At 32.6% G+C, this 19,439-nt stretch overlaps 2 protein-coding genes across 2 annotated transcripts in view; one reads left to right on the top strand and one right to left on the bottom strand.

Moving 5' to 3' along the window:
* Positions 1 to 19,107, top strand: part of LOC128188724 (macrophage mannose receptor 1-like) — a 49,742-nt gene extending 30,635 nt beyond the window's left edge. Inside the window, exons 34-42 of the mRNA XM_052859948.1 lie at positions 4,112 to 4,231; positions 4,595 to 4,743; positions 12,004 to 12,103; positions 12,284 to 12,519; positions 15,242 to 15,407; positions 15,501 to 15,800; positions 15,907 to 16,086; positions 16,360 to 16,563; positions 18,201 to 19,107. Coding sequence (XP_052715908.1) covers positions 4,112 to 4,231; positions 4,595 to 4,743; positions 12,004 to 12,103; positions 12,284 to 12,519; positions 15,242 to 15,407; positions 15,501 to 15,800; positions 15,907 to 16,086; positions 16,360 to 16,563; positions 18,201 to 18,424 — 1,679 coding nt within the window. The 3' untranslated portion in view covers positions 18,425 to 19,107. The remainder of the gene's footprint in view (positions 1 to 4,111; positions 4,232 to 4,594; positions 4,744 to 12,003; positions 12,104 to 12,283; positions 12,520 to 15,241; positions 15,408 to 15,500; positions 15,801 to 15,906; positions 16,087 to 16,359; positions 16,564 to 18,200) is intronic.
* On the bottom strand, positions 7,977 to 10,211 carry LOC128188726 (uncharacterized). Its single transcript, XM_052859951.1, has 3 exons — positions 9,573 to 10,211; positions 9,105 to 9,435; positions 7,977 to 8,798 (listed from the first exon to the last, which is right to left on the bottom strand). The coding sequence occupies exons 1-3, from the start codon at positions 10,203 to 10,205 to the stop codon at positions 7,996 to 7,998; spliced, it is 1,767 nt and encodes a 588-aa protein (XP_052715911.1). The 5' UTR covers positions 10,206 to 10,211; the 3' UTR covers positions 7,977 to 7,995.
* Positions 19,108 to 19,439: the final 332 nt, after the last annotated feature.

The raw sequence follows: 19,439 nt of genomic DNA, 5'->3' as shown, positions 1-19,439 counted from the left end.
GTACGATCTAACTCAGACAGCGCATGCAGGTGTCATAACAGTATTTCACTGACATGGCTGAGGCAAAATAATTCCCGAATTTTCCCTTGAATTCGGGGCGTTTCCGCACGCGACAGGAGCTGATTTTTTATAAGATGAAAACAATGTGTAAGAGGTCTAACTATCCCAGTTTTGTAATAATGCGAGGTCATTTGAATTTTTGATGCGTGTTGTTTCCGGGGGGGGGGGGAGGTTAAAGGCCCGGGCTTGATTTTCAAACACATGTGTAACTTGGAGGTAAACAAAGTCTCACGCCTTGCTGGATGCACGTGTGTATTTTGCTAGAAAATTGTGAATAAAGCGTTGTTTAAAAATATGTCTAGAGGATTTTTTCCAGAAGTTCGTTTTGAATTTTTAATCTGTATGTAAAGTTGTGCAACTTTGGTACGAATATATAGTAAAATTTAATACTGTAGTGACACCTGCACGGATCTCCGCTGGCTCCCTGGTCGAGGACGGATGTGTCCCGGTGCACGGTGAGGGCTATTGTGAACTCTTGTTGATGAACCCATGTTTTATGTGTATTTGTATGTTGTCTGCTTGGCAAATAATACTATAATATGTACGAATTTAGTTACACAAAATATATTTATTCTGATATTAATTGATATACGACTATTGGTACAGAAATTTTAATTAATGATACCTATCTTAAAGAAAATGTCAGCTCGAGGCCTTTGTGGGCGTTCCAGCCTTTGATATGTATAGTGAAGACGCTAAATTGTAGAAATCGTGACCCTCGGACCAAAACTGGAGCCCCAGGCGGGGTTCAAAATTTAACATAGAACTACATAGGAAAAATGTTAAAAAAAATTTTCTCAAGAACTACAGCACCAAAAATGCCAATATTTACACAAAAGGTTGTATATATAGTGAAGATTCTAAATTGTATAAATCGTGACCCCCAGACAAAAAGTGGGGCCCCAGGAGGGGTTTAAATTTTAACATATAAAGGAAAATGTTTTCAAATCTTTTTCTCAAGAACTATAATGCAACAGATTGGGATATTACTATGCATACATGTACATCCTTAAATAATGTAGATTCTAATTTGTAAAATTCGTGACTCCCGGACAAATAATGGGGCACCAAGAGGGGTTCAAAATTTAAACATTTTTTATAAATATAAAGAAAACGTTTAAAAATTTCTTAACAAGAACTACAATGTTATAGTTTGTGGAATTACTATGCATGCATCCCTGGCTTATGTAGATTTTTAATTGGTAAAATCATGACCCCCGGACCGATGCTTGGGCCCAAAGAGGGGGTCAAGTTTATTATAGAAATATAAAGGTAACATGTTAAAAAAAATCTTCTTCTCAAGAATTACAATGCTTAAATTTGTTAGATTACTAGCATGCATAACACCTTGGATAATGTAGGTTTGATAGTTTTAAAAAAGTGACCCCTGGACTAATACTGGGGACCCAAGCTGGATTAAAAGTTAAATGTAGAAGTATAAATGGAAAATGTTTTAAAATCTTCTTCTCAAGAACTACAATGCTTCAATTTGTCAGATAACTACTTAAGCATTCTCAAATAGTGTCAATTCGAAATTACAAAAGCCGTGACCCTCGATCTAATACTGGGCCCCAAACAGGCTTGGGGCGAATTACATTGTAAAGTAATGCATTACATTACCATTACTTCATGAATTTGGGCATTAAATTACCATTACTTGATTTTCTTGAAGTAATTCATTACATTACCATTACATGAGTAAAGTAATGCATTACCAATACCAATACAGTAAAGCTAATAAAGAGTTTTTGCAAATGTTTCAAATATAAAACACTATTTAACATATCTACAAGTTCATGTTCAGTATCAGGTTCAAATTCAATGACTATATACATGTATACAAGAGTCATTCTTTATTTGCTCAATATATAATAATCTTGTGGCATTATGAACAACATATTACATAAGTAAAAATAATATTTATAGACATTTGGCATGATACAATGTCAGATATGATATAGAGACACAGAATTCGTGCATAATAGAAAACAATTTATGGAATAATGTTGCGGTTAATAAAAAGCTAAAAAGAGATATTTCCCCAGATAACGCAAATCTTTATAATTTTGGACACTTAATTATATTAATTTATAGACAGAGGGTTTTTCCAAGTTATATTTCTTAATATATTTTAATTGGATTTCTTTATGCTGAGGACACTTTAAGACAAAAGATTACTGTTGCACTTTATGATAAAAGTTTCAAAACTGCATCCTATTAGTTTGAAAATTTTCCCAGCTATACTAAATAAACATTCTACAGGTGCAGTTGAAGCTGGGAGTTGTTTGACATTCTTTATCTTAAGATATATTAAGTGAAAAAATAGAAAAAATACATGAATCTTGTATTTTCTATCAGTCCAAACTAATGTACTTAATATAATGTACAAGAGAGAGAGAGAGAGAGAGAGAGAGAGAGAGAGAGAGAGAGAGAGATATTATTTTCAAATGGGTTATTATATTGGAAGTGATTTTGATATTCATCATGGATGGACAGTGCATTCATTTTGCCCTTTAAAGTGCATGTCTGTCCCTTATTCTATTGGGACATGGCATAGGGAAGGGGATTGGGGTGTTAAACACTTCTTATAGCAATAGATTGTTTTGATACTTAGGTTATCCTGGGGGCATAGTGTGTTGTTGACACATCTTTATTGAAGTGCAAACTAATTGGAGTAAATTGTTTAAATGATTTAAAACTCTGAAAAACAACACTCATAAAAATGTTAAGAAACTGTGTTGTAATATCTAGTAATATGAACAATTTAAAAATGAAATTTTATAAAACTTTTTAAATGCAACTAAAACATTTTTTTTTCAAGAATTATATCTTTCTTCTTTATAATAAAGTTAATCAAATTCAATTTCAGCTATTTATTTATTCATCACATTTTTTAAAGTGAACATGCATAAATAAGCATCGTAATGCAAAGTAATGCCATGTAATGCCAGCATTACACTAAATTTTGGAAAGTAATGAATTAATGAAGTAATTACCATTACTTGTAATGCTAATTTTGTGGCATTACACATAACTAACATTACTTTGAAATCATGTAATGCATTGCAATGCATTACCATTACATTTAGCATTGCCCCAAGCTTGGCCCCAAGAGGTGTTCAAAGTTTAGCATAGAAATATAGAGGGAAAATGTTTAAAAATCTTTTTCTAGGAAACTATAATGCTTCAGCTTGTGAGATTACTATGCAAGCATCCTTAAATAATGTAGATTCCAAATAAATAAAGCTTTAGCACTGAACTAATATTGGGGCCCCAAGAGGGGTTCAAAGTTTAACCTAGAAAGATATATTGAAAATGTTTTTTAAAGTTTTTCTCGAGAACTATAATGCTACAATTTGTGGGATTACTATGCAAGGATCCTCAAATTGTGTAAACTATAATGTAGTGGAACCAAAAGTTATCTTTCTTGATGTTGTTCTGTACAGTCTGAGAGTTATTTCTCTTGATGTGGAACTCTTCTACGTTCATTTTTTCAGGCTTTGTACGTGCGGTCCCGCCACAGTGCTACACATTTTCATTCCTATGTTACTATTTATGTTGTTAAAGCCAACTATTAACCTCGGACCAATAAAAATAGAAAAAAGCATATGCTTCAAAATAGAATGTCACAAGGAACTGCTGTTCAGGTGAGCGATGTGGCCCATGGGCCTCTTGTTGTCATAGCAAAAAGACCTCTTTATTAATTTATAAATTTATAAAAATAAATTATGATGGGTTAATACTCCAAAATGTGGGATATATTGTTTTTGTCCCTTGACTAATCATTGGTCGTTCAGCGTAAAGAAAAACACTTCTTAAGTTTTCAAATTTTATTGAAAAAAATATGATAAAAAAAACCGCTTCTTAATTTTTAAAATTTGATAGAAAAAATTCGAACCTTATGATCAATAGGAGTTATTTTTTTTCGTATCAAAATTTGTATGGATAAAATCTTTCTGTCAGAATAGTTGATATTTTTAAGCTCAGTTCCATATTATTTCTTATAAATAATTTATGTTTTTCTAATTCTTTTCACGTTTTATATTCATAGATAATAAGTGCTACAAGATAGTACAGGATACCACCTTAAATTTTGACGCAGCTTCAAAAGCGTGTAGCGACCAAGGAAAAGAATACTCCCTGGTGTCAATACATTCAGAATTAGAAAACGGTAATGTGTTTTTGATTTTTACTAACCATACAAATGTACAACACATTAGCTCAATGATGTTTTGATTCTTTAATCCACAATTGCACGTTCTAAACTTTCAAATATTTTACATTTCTTATAAATAATTAATTGCATATAAAATATGTAAAGTTTAAATTTGAATTACTTGAAATGACTTTTATTGAAATGATTTGAAACAAAAAAGATAAAAATGAAGAAAAACTTTTAAAAAAGTACATTTTTCACACAAACCTTAAACATGTATATGGACTTTCATGTAATCAAAATCATAAGAACATTTATAATTTTGATCAATAAAATGATATAAAATGTTGAGCTGATTGTATATCTTTCATATTGTAGCTTTTATTGCTCTACAACTTGACAGAAAGTCATTTGTAAACGTTTGGATTGGATTTCATGATGACAGTTTTGATTCCACATTAAAGTGGCTAGACAATTCTCCCGAAGATTTCACTAACTGGAATACCGGAGAACCAAGTTCATATAGTGTAAGATTTAACAATAAAAGTTATATATCCTAATCAGTAAAAATGTACGATTGATCCTAATACATATAGCAGTAGGGAGTTACAAATGATCATTTTGCCTCAATCAGTAAGAATTTACACTTGATCCTAATACCCCAATCAGTAGGACGTTACACGTCATCCTTATGCCCAAATCAATAGGAGGTTACACATGATCATAATACCCCAATCAGTAGGACGCTACACGTGATCCTAATACCCCAATCAGTAGGAGGTTACATGTGATCCTAATACTCCACTTTTGTAAACTCATATTTCTTGGTAGAATGAGCATAGTACACGTTAAAGCGTAACGATTTATAATTATTTTTTTTATTTAAGAATTGCTACAACTTATTCATTGATGTGCTGTATCACATTTCATTATTGCTTACATAGCGGAGAAAAGGCCATTGTCATGGAAAAGTGAGGTAAATTTTGAAGAATGAACTGATGTTCAAACCCCATTGACCAATCTTGTCAACACTAAGCTAAGACTATGTACATGTTAGATTTCCCCAGAATATTTTGTCCCAGAGCATTTGATATACCATTTATCTTACAAAAAATCAAGGCATATGATGTAGATTTTCACTCAACAAATTTCACTAATACTCATAAGCTTTTGACAAATTGAGCATTGTTTTTTAAATCACACAACAAAAACGAGAGTGCGTCAAAATGATGTTCTTTTATATCAAAGATAACGTTCATTGGATGAGTAATATTCCTCACAACAACCACTGTCCGGATCCCTTTTTTCTAAAATCATATAACTTTTTAAAGAATATGTTGCTTGTTGTGTTGTTTTTCCTCAGAACATTCTTATTTTATAAATTGTACAACTATATCTGGAGTCTGTTTTTGAAAATACAGTGTTGAAACGTAAGATGTCTGCCCTCTTATCCGATTAATCTTTCATAAAAGTCAATTCAACCGTAGAAATATGATGCAACTGGTGACATCATAATTCGGTTTATGGCACGCTTAAACATTTTTGTGGGAAAAATTAAGTTGTTTGACTTTTTATTTGAGTAAAAAATCATTTTCTCAAATCTACATCCCGGGTTTAAATTATGAGGTCGCTTGCTATAGGTGGTTAAAAAAGTAGAAAATTTAGAGTCGGAAAAAAAACGATCTGATTGTAGACTTAAGATTAAGGTATTTAAGGTTTTTTTCTTATAATTCAAAGAGGTATAAGACAAATTAACAAAATACGTAGATTAAATAAAGTAAATAATTGTGTCACATAAAACAATAAAACCCCGTTATTTTAATCTTTCTTATATACTATATTAATTAATGTTTAAAAAAGGGTGTAGAGGAAAATTTGTCACTATAAGAGATGATTAAAAAGGGAAGACATACTACGTTGTAATTTTGTGACTCAGGATTTGTTTGTACATAGTAAGAGTAAGTGATTCAGTAACGTTTTCAACTTTATTCTTTTAATAGGTTTCCAATTTTATCCGAAACACTGCGCTGACCTAGATAAACAATGCGATACACAAAATTTAAAGCCGGGATGTAGAAGTTACGAAAATGATTAGTCAGCGGGTTAGTGTTGAATTTTTGGTGATATATGGATGCATTAATGTTTAAAATGTATAAATAGTAGGTCTGTTACGAAAATTCAGGCAAAATGGGTTGAAGCGTAAACCGTATTTGGTTCCGACATTTACACGTTTTCCAGAATCAAATTATGAGGGCTTGCGAAGAGAAGTGGATGTAGGCTATGCCTGTCCATTTCTCAAAAAGGAATACATGAAATTGCTGACCTCTGATTGAAATGACATTTCGTTTTATTAAAAGTATTTTATTGACAGCAATAAATAAACTAACATACTCCATAGCCGAGTGGATACATTGCTGAGTTTGTAATCTGTTCATCCCGAGTTCGAACCCCAAGGGGCTTTTGTTGTTACTGAATTAAATTTTTAGAAATTCATTTTTTATCCCCAAACTGCAAATTTTTCGCTTATTAGACATATGTACAGTTTATTTATCATAACATCTTTCATAATCAAATAATTTACTGTTTATTTGAATGATTTTATTCAGGTGTGTTATTCCACCTTAAGTCAAAATTTTAATAAGTTGTGAAATATTTGTTTATCAGAAAATGACAATTGAACTTTGTAATCAAAAAACTTTTTAAAAATACTTTTGATCGCATATCAATTTTGTCAGTGTTTTCAATCAAGAGACATTAAAACAATGTACAAGTTTTGACTTAAGTACCGGTATATGTTTGTTTCATGATCCTGGGACCGGCTTTACTAGCGCCCTATATTGATAACTTTGTTCGTCGTCCATCCGAGGTCATTTGTCCGGAGCATATTTTCCTCCCCTTGGCAGTATGTGTCTCAAAATTGAGCTACAGGGTGCCTTTGGATCAAGGGTGCACGGTAATCTTACACAAGGTTAACGTCATGTTAGAATAATGAGGAAACGCCTTGTCCGGATCATATATTCTCTTCCCCTTGGTTCAGTCTGGCTCATACTATCAGCACAGAGTTTCTTTGGTTAAAAAAAATGTATTTTTGAAGTTTATTATTATTAGGTGAAGGATCAAGTGTATAAAAAATGACCAGTGTTAAAAAAATCAAAAAGCGTATATTCTCTCCCACTTGCCCTTTCTGGCTTCATACCTCACATAAACAGAGCTTTTGTATGAAAGGTGTGTGATCTTGAACAACGTATCTAGGTCAAGAGTGACCATATATTTTTGTTTAGCTTACTTTTGCTCAGATTAATCAAAATGAATGCTTGTAAGCAAGGGTTTTGCAATGTTCTTAAGGGCATTGGCAACGTTCCTGGTTTATCCACAAGTTTTTTTAAGGATTCCTTAATAGGTTGATATGTATATAAAAAGACATTTACCAACACATAAAACCACTCTTTCCATCGTATCTTGAGAAATAATTTAAATTTTATATATTTCTCATTTCACATTGATTTCAATGAAATAGAGGGAAAAATTAGCAAAAATTTTTTTTTAAAGGAACAATTTTTTAATAAGTGAGATATCTGATTTGTTTTTCATTATTCAACATTGTTGTTAATAGATTTTCTATGATATCCAGCTGAAAATTTTATAAATAGATTTATATATGAAAAGTATGCACCAGAAAATGCCATTTTACTCTTTTAGAGTTACTCCCCTTGATTTTTTTTCTGTTGCACACACACACTAAAAAAATAAAAAGATAAAAAAATGTTTAAACAATATCTTTAATCACAAACATCTTTAATGTAAGAGCAAAGGTTTCCAATGATTTTTTTATTGCTTGTTACTCTTGGTTTCCCTTCACAAGTGTTCTCGGAGAGCAATCGCAATACACCATGCTGAGAGTCTCTTTTATAAGCCAGTAACAGGTGGGAAAAAGAGAGTCCTGACTTCGCAATGCGTGTCATTATCATTTTAGAAATAACTTTATTGTTCACTAAGCACATTAGGGAGGAAGAGTTTTTTTGCACCATTTCATGATAATGAAGTAGACTAATGTACGAATCAAATGAAAAGCTGTGTTGAAGTAAAATGTGTTCTGAAAAATTCTGTGAAGTAAGAAGTTGTAGTAGAGCTTTTGCATCAGATGCTGCATCATGTGCATTATAGTCAGTTTGAATGAAAGATTTGACCAAGTCAGTTTGCTTGTATGAGCAAAGTCCAGGCCTTTCTTTTCTAAAGAGTGAAAGTGTGTCAACAAATCCTTGAATAACTTTCCCTGCATCACCATTCATGTCATTTGTGATCAAAGCACGACAAAAAGCATTAGCGTCAAATCTAGCATTATGAGCCACTAACACAACAGGTTTATGAATTGAAGAAAGCCACTTAAAAAAGTTGGTAAGTCCTTCAGATGTGGATGTTGATGGAACAGGTTCGCCTTCCTTGTACATTTGGCTCCCAGCAACGGTAAGACCAGTCAGAGCAATCGCACTGGTTGAAATCCTTTTAGAAGGCAGGAGATACTGGCTGTAGCTTTTGTCGTGTATGTAGGCTGCTCCAATCTGAGTAATTTCAGAATCATTACCTGTAATCACAAAATAAAATTGTGTTTCATGAAAAAGTATGAATATATTATAAAGATATTGAATAAGGTTGGGTGCAACATTGTTTTTATTTGCCCCTGAGGGATGAAATATTGCCAAACAAGAAGCGGAGGGCAATGTATTTGTCCCAAGGGGGCTTATATTATCAATGTTGCCTGAAAACACAGTCAACATTTGTTTCATTATATGAAGAAAGAAACCAAATATCAAGAAAGGATAATTATAATTGAGAAATAAATTTTATGATTTAGATTATCATTTTATAAACAAACTTATTTCTAACATACCAAGTCCTGTAGTTTCAAGATCAAATGACACATAAGCATATTCCACTCCAGGTATCAGTTCTTTGCAAGTTTGTTCAGTTTGCGGTGGAGGTATTTCACAAATATCATCAGAGCATATGTTGTTATTCATATCAACTGCTGTCTCATATGATTTTCCCTCTCTTACTTCACAAGTTTTCTGGTGATTACTTTGCTGCTCCTTTTTTTCCCTTCTTCTCTTTTTGAACTGTATTGTGCTTTCTCTTTCTCTTGCTTTCTCCCTTTTTCTGTCATATTCCTCTGAAATCTTTTTGGTTATTTCCCCAGGAGATAACATCACAGATTGACACACCTGGAATGAATATATTTTTCCATGATAAATACATTACAAATCAATAACTCTTTCAATAAAATGTATAAAAAAGGTGTAGTTATTTTGATTTTACTGTGTGTGTGAGTGTGTGTGGATATACTTGTATATGTACTTACATCAGTCACATATCCATAGCCAATGTTCTTTTGCGCAATGGCTGCTGCAACTCGATAGTCATTGCTTTCTGATCCAGAGAAGAAATTGGTTTTAGGAGCCTTGCTGGAAATGGCATTGTTGAGACTCTCATTAGCCTGAGAACTCCCTAGATGGGTTAACTTATCAGCATCACTGGAATATTTATGCAGCAGATCCATAAGGGTGATCTTCAACTTTTCATCGCAAAGGTACCTGCTGTAAGGAAGATGTTTTGGCTTGTACTTCAATGGATTCTGCAAATATCCACACCATGAACCACAATATGAATGATCTCCAAAGACATGTTTTCCCAGTGCTAATAAATTTTTCTTCATTTTTTCTGTATCCTCCTGATTTTGTGATACACAGTATCGAAAACACTTTGATATGTGTGAAATTGTTTTTGGTGTGAGTTCCCTGAAGTTTTTGGCTTTTCTGATGTCATAAAGTTTATTTGTAAAGTCTTTCAGAAGGTGATTTCTGTCGCACTGCTTTTTCAGGTCCGCTTTCACTTCTGAACGAGCTTTAGATATCGTTGTAGAGTCATTGTCCATGATGATCGTTCCAACACACACGTCATTGCTCTCTAGATTTTTCAACATAGATATACACATGTCTGATTCCATAGCCTTTGAGCTACCTTCCCAGTTCTTTCTACAATCATGTTCTTTTACATCACATCCTTTCTTCAATGCGCTGTCACACTTTCTACAGTATTTATTCCTTGTTGAAAATGCAATGCATTTACCAGTCTTATGTCCAATGAAGGCAGCATGGCCTGGAAAAAAGAAATGCAGTATATATATATATATATATATAAATCTATCTAGGTGATTCCCCATTATACACCTTTTATTGCTAATAGTAATTGTATATGTTTACAATTTACATTGGTAAAATGTATACATCCTGATAAGTAGATTGGTATATTTTACCTATTATATTATAAGAGCAATATTATTATTTACCAGATAAGCTACTGTAGGATTTGCCAGATCCACGCTTTTGCCAGCCACCATCAAACGATGCAGATATTGAAGATTCTCTAAAATACAAAATGTATAATAAATATATGATCTTGTATATATATACCGAATCACATATACATCTTATTTTGTACAACATTTACCTCAGTCATGTATCAAAAGCACTTTTCAATATATAGATGATTATTTGAGAATATTTTATTTTCTAATTACTTTGTGAGATCTTTTTCTCTGACAGCAGCATCAGCACAGCTGGAACGTGCTATATCTTCAAGGGCTTCACCTATTTCTCTTTCTCTTTTCTTGAGTGTTGTTTTGGAACATGGTGGAATGCTCAGTGTCGACAATAAGTTGGACAACTTTCTTTCCCCTATACCACTGTGTAACATACCTGAAAGCAAAACAAAATGATTGTTTGAAAATAAATTAATAAGAAAGATGCAGGAGTTCTTATGATATAGTGAGGGTTTTTTTACAGGACTAAACATACTGGTATAAATCACCCAAAAAGCACTTCGTTAACATCATTATGTATTGAATGTTATAAATCATTTTTTACCTAATGCTAACTTTGTGTTGACATCCCAAGTTCTTTGTCCCTGCCGTTCGTTAGGCCCACTATGTCTCTTCCCAGTTGGAACAACTGTCTTTCCATCACAAAGGGCACACCTGATGGTTAATAAACTGCCTAATCCATAACGTATCTCGTGTACCGTGTTTGTTATATTCAAAGGGACAGAAGAGTGGCAAACAGAACAGCCTTCAGAGAGTTTGTCTACAATAAACCCCAACTCCACTATTCGCCTTCCCTGCCGCCAGCTTATCTCTGTTGTATCGTTAACATTGTCAATCTGTCGATCTAAACTATCACCAGATGCGTAACTGTTCTCCTCGCTATCATCAACTACCGGTAAACACTCAGCGATGTCAGAGTCATTATCACCATGATCACACAGCTTAGATGAATATGAGTGGTCATTAATAATCTTTCTTACGTTGTTTGCTTTAAATACGTCGATTCTTTTCTTTTTGGAAGCTGAAATGAACCTGCCAGTCGATGTAGAACGATGTCGCTTCATCTCTCGAATTTTCTGTTTACCTCGGAAACGCTGTTTTTATTACTCTAATAAGCTAAAGAGTTCGTGTTACGGGCGATAACTCACAATTACAAGAAAACTCAAGAACGGTAACTGAAATTCGATGTATAAAAGAAAAAATGCAGGTACGGATTTTTTATTTCCGGAAAACTTCGTTGCCAATGCCCTTAAATAAAAGTTCTATGCTTACCATTTAGAAATTTTCGAAGTCCTAGATTAAGTTTAAAGCTATGTGTTTATCCTAATCAACATGTGCTCAAGCTTAAGTTTTCTTTTGTGAATGAGATATAAAAGATACAAGAAAACTGGTTCTATGTTTATATTTGTAGGAACATTGTGTTGAAATGTTAATACCAGCCGATGTTACAGGCAAATGGAATGATGTCTCATGCTCAGTTTCAAGAGGATATATTTGTCAAACAAATAAAGGTGATTAAGGAGAGAGTTGAATCATAAAACTATCATTGCATGATTTTTAACTTATTTCAATTTTTTTTTACGTCGATAAATCAAAGTTTTATCCTATATATATATATATATATATATATATATATATATATATATATATATATATATATATATATATATATATATATATATATATTGCAGCTTTAAGATATCCAACGCAAGCTCCAGCTGTGTCGAAGTGTCCAAGTGGTTACACGGCCACTGCAGACAGTTGCTTCCGTGTGGTTAATACTGCCAGGGACTTTGACGGTGCCCAATCAACCTGCAAACTAGACGGGGCTAACTTGGCTTCTATTAACTCGAAGTATGAACAAATGTCCATAGAGGTATTAGCAAAAGATGTACCTGGTGCAGTCTGGATAGGATTGAAGCGAGAGGTATATGTGTATCGTGTTTAGTCCGTCTGTGTTATTGATTGACCGTTTGAAAACTTGGATATTTAATTTTTAAATAAATAAGAATTTTAATATTACAGTGACATATTGAACTAGAACTTTTTTTGTCTTCAACAAAAAGTAAGGGCTTTTCGACATCCCCTTTCCCTTTTTTAGCTCACCTGAGCTGAAAGCTCAAGTGAGCTATTCTGATCACATATTGTCCGTCGTCCGTCTGTCTGTCCTTCCGTCTGTCTGTCCGTCTGTAAACTTTTACATTTTGAACTTTAAAACTCTAAAACCGCTCAACCAATTTCAACCAAATTTAGCACAAAGCATCCTTATGGGAGGGCGAATATAATTTGCAGAAATAAAAGTCCGAACTGTTTTCAAAGCGGAGAAAACCTTGAAACTGTAGAAAAAGGGGGGTGCATTTTAAAAAAATCTTCTTCTCAAGAACTACCGAGATGGGTAGGATTATATAAATTGCAAAAATTAAGTGCTAATTCTGTTTCAAATCTGAGTTATTACAAAAATAATATTAAAGGAAAGTCGTGTTTCAATCAGTTTAATAGCTTCGGGTTCGGCATACGGTAAAATGGGTAGGCAAGACTTGGCCTGAGCAAAACAAAAGATTGGTAGGTATTAATCTGCCAATCTCATTAAAATTTCAGGATATTTGATGGACCAGTATATTTGTATTCGCTGTAAATATTGCTGCAAAATAATGCGTATTTGGAATTGACGATTGCCGATCTGTCCCGGCTTTTATTTTGCCACGGCCCGGGTTTGCATACCCATTTTACCAAGACTCGTATTCCATACTTCTAAAACGAGGTTCTTTGTTTAAAGCACCCATGACATTATACGAAAAAGGGTCGATCTGCCTTTGATGAATTTGCTTGCTATGCAACAGTTAGCGTATGAAGGGAAATTTTTGAAACATGCAAAATATTTTGATGTCGATATTGTGAAGTAAATTAAGGCTAAATATTTCAATGCGTTGACAGTTTTCACACATGACGTTGGTGTTAGCTTGTTCTGATTTTCGTTTCGTTTTCATTATTTATGCTTTGTAACCTCAGAACTATCGTCTGTATTTCGTGATTTTTACGTATCAAATCAAACAGAGACTTCGGTAAATCAAACAGTTAACTGTTTACCTGTGCAAATTAAGCAAAATCTGATGTAACAAAAAAGTACTGAAATACAATTCATTCTATCGGGAATTCGGCATTATCATTTGCGTAATGGTAGATTAATGCAATAGGTTTTGTTGAGATGCTCGGCATTTTCTCGAGTTTATTCAGTTTAAATAGAGTTTGATATCGCTGTCAGAAATATGTAGGTATATACATGTATATATATGATTCATTTCGAAAAAATAAATTGTGTTCTTTATTTGTTATAGTGCATGTTTCTTGTGTTTAATTGTTTACAATTTCTATTTACTAACCATATTTGAGTGTTAAGCTTCGAATTATAAGCAAGATACAGAGATTTGCTCACAATTCTATGTTTGTACACAGATCTTAAAAACTAAAGATTAAAAAAGTAAAAAATTGGTCAATATTTATTAAGAAAATTGTCAAAGTCTGTTCTTCCAGAAACCAACTTTAACAACTTATTGTATTGTAAACTTAACCTTTTTTCGTCATTATTACTCCTACTGTACATGTGATCCTTGACTGTGTTTGTGTTCATTGGTATAAACTGATTTTGAACCTCAAATACCAGTGAATCAGTTGCCTATTAGAAATATAACCTTATAAATAATGCAATGTCAAAAAAAGATAACTTCAGAACTTTAAAAGTAAATATACTTTTAATTTCTAAAAGAATATTTCCAAAAACTCATAAAAAAGTAAGTATTCCTTTCTCAAATAGAAAACGTGGTATGCCTAGAGTATTAATGTTCTAAGCTTATTGAGCAAAGCGAGATAACTCTTTCTAAATCACTTTTTCAACTTTTAAAAAGTTGCAATATTCACGCCCTTAAAACTCCTATAAGAAGTCAAAAAATGGCCCTACGGACCATAATTTGTAAATTATACTCTTTACTCAAAACTTTAAACCGAAAAGATTTTAAAAATCATATGAAAAATAAAAAAGATACAGCTAAAGGGTTGTTTTTAGCTTTGACCCCTCTAGATCCCTTATCTTTCAAAATTTTTATCCCCAAACATTTTCCGGTCTGCAAATTAGGTCCCTCAATGTAAATATTAGATATGAAAAAATTTACTTGAAAACTGTTTGAGAAAAAGTGGCACGCGTGAATTGACTTTAACATTAAAACACCCATAGACGATTTTTTATCAACTTATAAAACCGGGAGTTCTCAATGGTTTCAAACAAAACTTTAAATATATGATAATTATGACAGTTATAACATTTTCCATTCCTCATTTTAAAAATTTGGTGGTTATTTCAATTTTTAGTTTTTTCATCCCCCTTTTTTCATAGTTTGAAGTCTAATATTTCAAAAACAGCAAGTGATAGAAAAAAGTTGTCGCTAACGATTTTTATTTTTATTTTCTTTTTTCAAAAAATCGCTCACGAAACTTTGTCGAGAAGAATAATAATAATAAAGCAGAACGAAAACAATAGGTCGTTTCGACCGAAAGTCGAAAAGCCCTAATTATAATATATTACACTGACATGCCGTTTGAATGAGCATGTATTTTAATTGTAACGCATTTCAATATAAGTGTATACCTTTTTGCAGAATGAGTCTCATATTTGGTTGGATAATTGGCCATATACGTACGTAAAATGGGCCTTAAATGAACCAAGTTTGAATGAGGGAGAATACTGCACAGTATTGTTGAATGTAGAATGGAAGGATACTCAATGTGATTTGAAGTATCCAGCAATATGTGAATATAATTCTGGTGTGTACTTCTTACGTATTTTCTTTTCTTTACACTTTTTATCTTGCGCTATGCAAGGATAAATATTAATTTTAACCATTAATTTATAAACAGGAAACCCTCCCACGACACCTATCCCAGGAAAATGTCCTCCGGACAGTTCTAGGTTTCAGGGATTTTGTTTCTATGTAGACCCGAACGCAAGAGTAACATGGTCTCAAGCTAAAGCAAATTGTACTAACCGTGGGATGAATTTGCTTTCCTTCAGAAATATAAAAGAGGTAGAACATGTAAGACAAAGTGTTGAATCAAAAGTTGGAAGATACGATTTCCCTCTGTGGATAGGAATGAGAAGAATTAGAAGCGAAGATGAGAGCTACGAATACTTTGATTATTACCCAGAAGAAAACTTAGGTTGGTCAAGTACATATATATTTAACATAAACATTAGTGTGATAGTATTTTCAGAACTTAGGACAAGATGGGTATGATATTCTTAAATATGTTTCATGTATTGTAGATAGTAAATTTAAATGGATTGACGAACCTGATAATTCTTTTAAAAACTGGAATGATAGGGAACCTTCGGGAAGTTGGGGTCACGAATCCGAAGAGTGTGTGGAAATGAAGAATACAGGAAAATTCAATGATATCAATTGTGATAACTATTTGAAACCATATGGCTGTTCTGGACATGAAAGTAAGTAAATACTTCAGGGTTTTAAATACGAACATCGTTATACATGTATTGGGTCATTATTTCAAATATTTGTAAGTAATGCAATAAATATTTTCCTTTTTTCTATGTCTTTCATTATTCAATCTAGTTTATTTTATAATGTGGCATTCTATTTATTTCAAAGGAGACAACTAAAAACTAATGACACTTTGTCTATCAAAGCTTCCAACGTGTCAATTTATAGTAAACATATTTTGTAAGCTGCTTTTTGAAGTAAATATCATATTTTTGCAGCTTTTGACACAACTATTACTACTGCTCCAACTGCAGGTGAAAACCCGTCGGTAGTAGTAAGCACTACAAGTTCTGATTTCGAGGTTGTATCACCGAAGCAAACCGTGTCTTCATCCATAATCATTGGTGTGTCAAGAAGTACGACTAAAGAACAATCTTTGAAACCCAAAGAACCTGCACGTGTAGCCCCCAAGATCAAACTAGGTATAAATACAAGCGGTTAGCGTATATCATGCTTGATGTCACATAACCAACACTATTGTGCAACCAGATGCTTAGTAAAAGCGCCACCTACGAGGAATCAAAGTATTGCGAGTACCGAACGCTGGGCTAGTTGTATGTTTATATTTTTAATAAGAATGACGAAGTATCTATATTAAACTTATAAAAGGGTCTTTTTGATGAAGCAAGCATTTATTGAGTTTTCATCCACAGTTGGGCAAAAAACGACATTTGTAATGAAAACAATTAAATTGATCAAAATTTAGAGAGAAAAATGATTTAAGAAAAAACAGAAGTGTTGTAGTTTATCATATATTGAAATGACGCCGTCCATAAAGAAAGAAGTTGTAAAATGAAAATATTGGTGATTTTGTGATGAAAATATGCATGCACTATGATACATACTATATTTCATGGTAAAAATCCAAAAACTATTTCGAAACTAGATGCGTGATCTCAAGCTGTGGACACTACCATTGCCCTTCAAATATTTTCATTTATAGCGTTTGCACGTTTAAAAGAAGGTAAACAACTACGAATGGTGTATATTTTACACGAACTCCTGATTTTTCTTTAAAGTCGCAAAATAGTCTTAATAGCGGAAAGATTCGATTACCTTTATCTTAAATGTAAAACCGATTTGAAAGATGAGTTGATTTGAAATGTTGACCTATATTTTGTACGCTGTGAGTTCAACTTGAAAAAATGGGTTTCATTTCATTGAATATCCCTAAAAGGTATTAGTAATAGGAGAAACGGATCCCCGGTCTGCTATGTTACTAGTATCTGGTTTTAAAAATGATTTGATGATTCTAAAATATAGTCCCATGCTTTGCTCGACGTGAATTCAAACTTGATTCACTTGTTTTATAAGAATATGCACATCCTAATAATGGGTATATATAAAAAGTATAGATTTGTAATTTGTTATTAATTTTTCAAAATTGAATATATGACACGTTGATTTTTCAAGAAAAAGAAGAAGATATTGATCTGTCCTATATTAAACTGTTGATTTTTAAACTATACTTTAAACTTACCCAAAAATGAAAAATAATGCAAATACATGTATTCCTAAAAACTTGACAGTAAACTTGGTGATTGATCGCTTTCCAGAATTTCCAGTACTTTTATTTTATCTAAGATACCGTGATAATCTTATAGGAGGGGTTAAATATTACATGTAATTGGATATTGTATTATGGTATATTTTTAATATTGAAAAGCTTATGAAGAAAAACCTCCATTAGATTTCTACACATATAAATGAAAACTTATTGCACTTGATAAAATTAAAATCCTTTAAAAACATAACATGGGTTTGAGAGGAATACTAGTATTTAAAACAACAATCATAAACAATCATAAACATTATGAAAAAATCCATGCAAACTACATTGTTTACTAGCTTAGTGATACACGGACTATTACCATATACTAAATGAAATATTGCGGTATGAAACAAAACAAGAATGATAAATATATATTTTCTTTTTATTGTTTATTCTGTTTTTGGTATTCATGAACATTTTACCCATTTCCGATTGTAAACCTTGGCTCTATTGCTTGATTTGTTAATGTATTGATGAAAATGATGGAATAATTGTGATATTTTTCAGAGCCTGATGAGCCAAATATTCTGACAGCTGGACAAATAGTGGGTATACTGATTGGGACAGTGACATTATTGATCATCATAATTGTGGTTTTACTTGTGATTAAACATCAGTTACAGAAAGGAGGATACGTGACCAACAGTGCACATGGATTTACAAACGCAATGTACTTAAAAACAGTCGAGTCTGTGTCTGTGGCGGAAGGGACTGGTAAACAAAGCATTTAGCTGTCTAGGAATCAGACTGTGCCATCAACACCAAAACAAAATAGTTAAAAAAACCAAGAATAACACGTTAAAACGTTTTTTAACAATAACACATGGTTTAAATGAATCTTGCAAAGATAATTAAAAAGAATTTAGTAAGTTAGACACTTTTAGAAAAGTTGGATCATAAATTAGGTTGGCCCGTATAAAAAGTCAATAACTATGCCTTAAAACAGTATATTTGTAGAGAGAGGGAATTAACATTACTGTATGATAGTGTATGACTTTCAATTGTGTCAAATGTTTAATTTGCTTTCATGGTGCTTTTAATTGAGAAAATGTTGAACTATATTTTCAAGTTCAAAAATTTATTTGTAATATAACCCAGTGTATCGGCTGGGTTCATATAGCTATTGAGCGGCTTTTCCATGACATTTAAAACTTCGTCCTTGACATCTGCACCTATCATGGTCAATGTCACATTGATTTGATATTTGATGTGTATGATAATTGGATGTGTTGAAATTTGACTTTGAGCCCAGCATCTCCCAGTTTAGCTTACTTATTTGATTGTTTATTGATACAGTTGTACCTTTTGAGGGATCTGTTTGAATGCAGTCCATATTAATGATTTGCCTTGAAAACAATTTGATCAATGTATATATCAGCCGTTTCCTTTAACGCCAAATAAATATTAACAAATACTTTCTGTGTTTACTTGCAGTATCGGAGATAATAAAGATGTATACATTGTCATGATAACACTGCTGTTAACATTCTTAACGGTTAAGACTCGGAATACTTATGAAAGCGTTCTTCAGCTTATGCAACGCTCCTTAATTCATTATGTTCCAAGCGGCAGATAAACAATTTAAGTACCACAATAGCTATTTTACCATGGCATTTGCAAAAGTAGTACACACACTATTTTTGTCGACATATGAACTATTTCGTCCAAGATCGCGACATTGCATGGTCAAATTGTGTCTCTTTAATAAATGCCCAGTTGCATATTCCACCGGTCTAAATCATAATA

This window comes from Crassostrea angulata, chromosome 6 (genome assembly GCF_025612915.1).
Source record: "Crassostrea angulata isolate pt1a10 chromosome 6, ASM2561291v2, whole genome shotgun sequence".
NCBI classification, from domain to species: domain Eukaryota; kingdom Metazoa; phylum Mollusca; class Bivalvia; order Ostreida; family Ostreidae; genus Magallana; species Magallana angulata.
The sequence above is the reverse complement of the archived record's forward strand: the minus strand, read 5'-3'. Positions and strand labels throughout refer to the sequence as shown.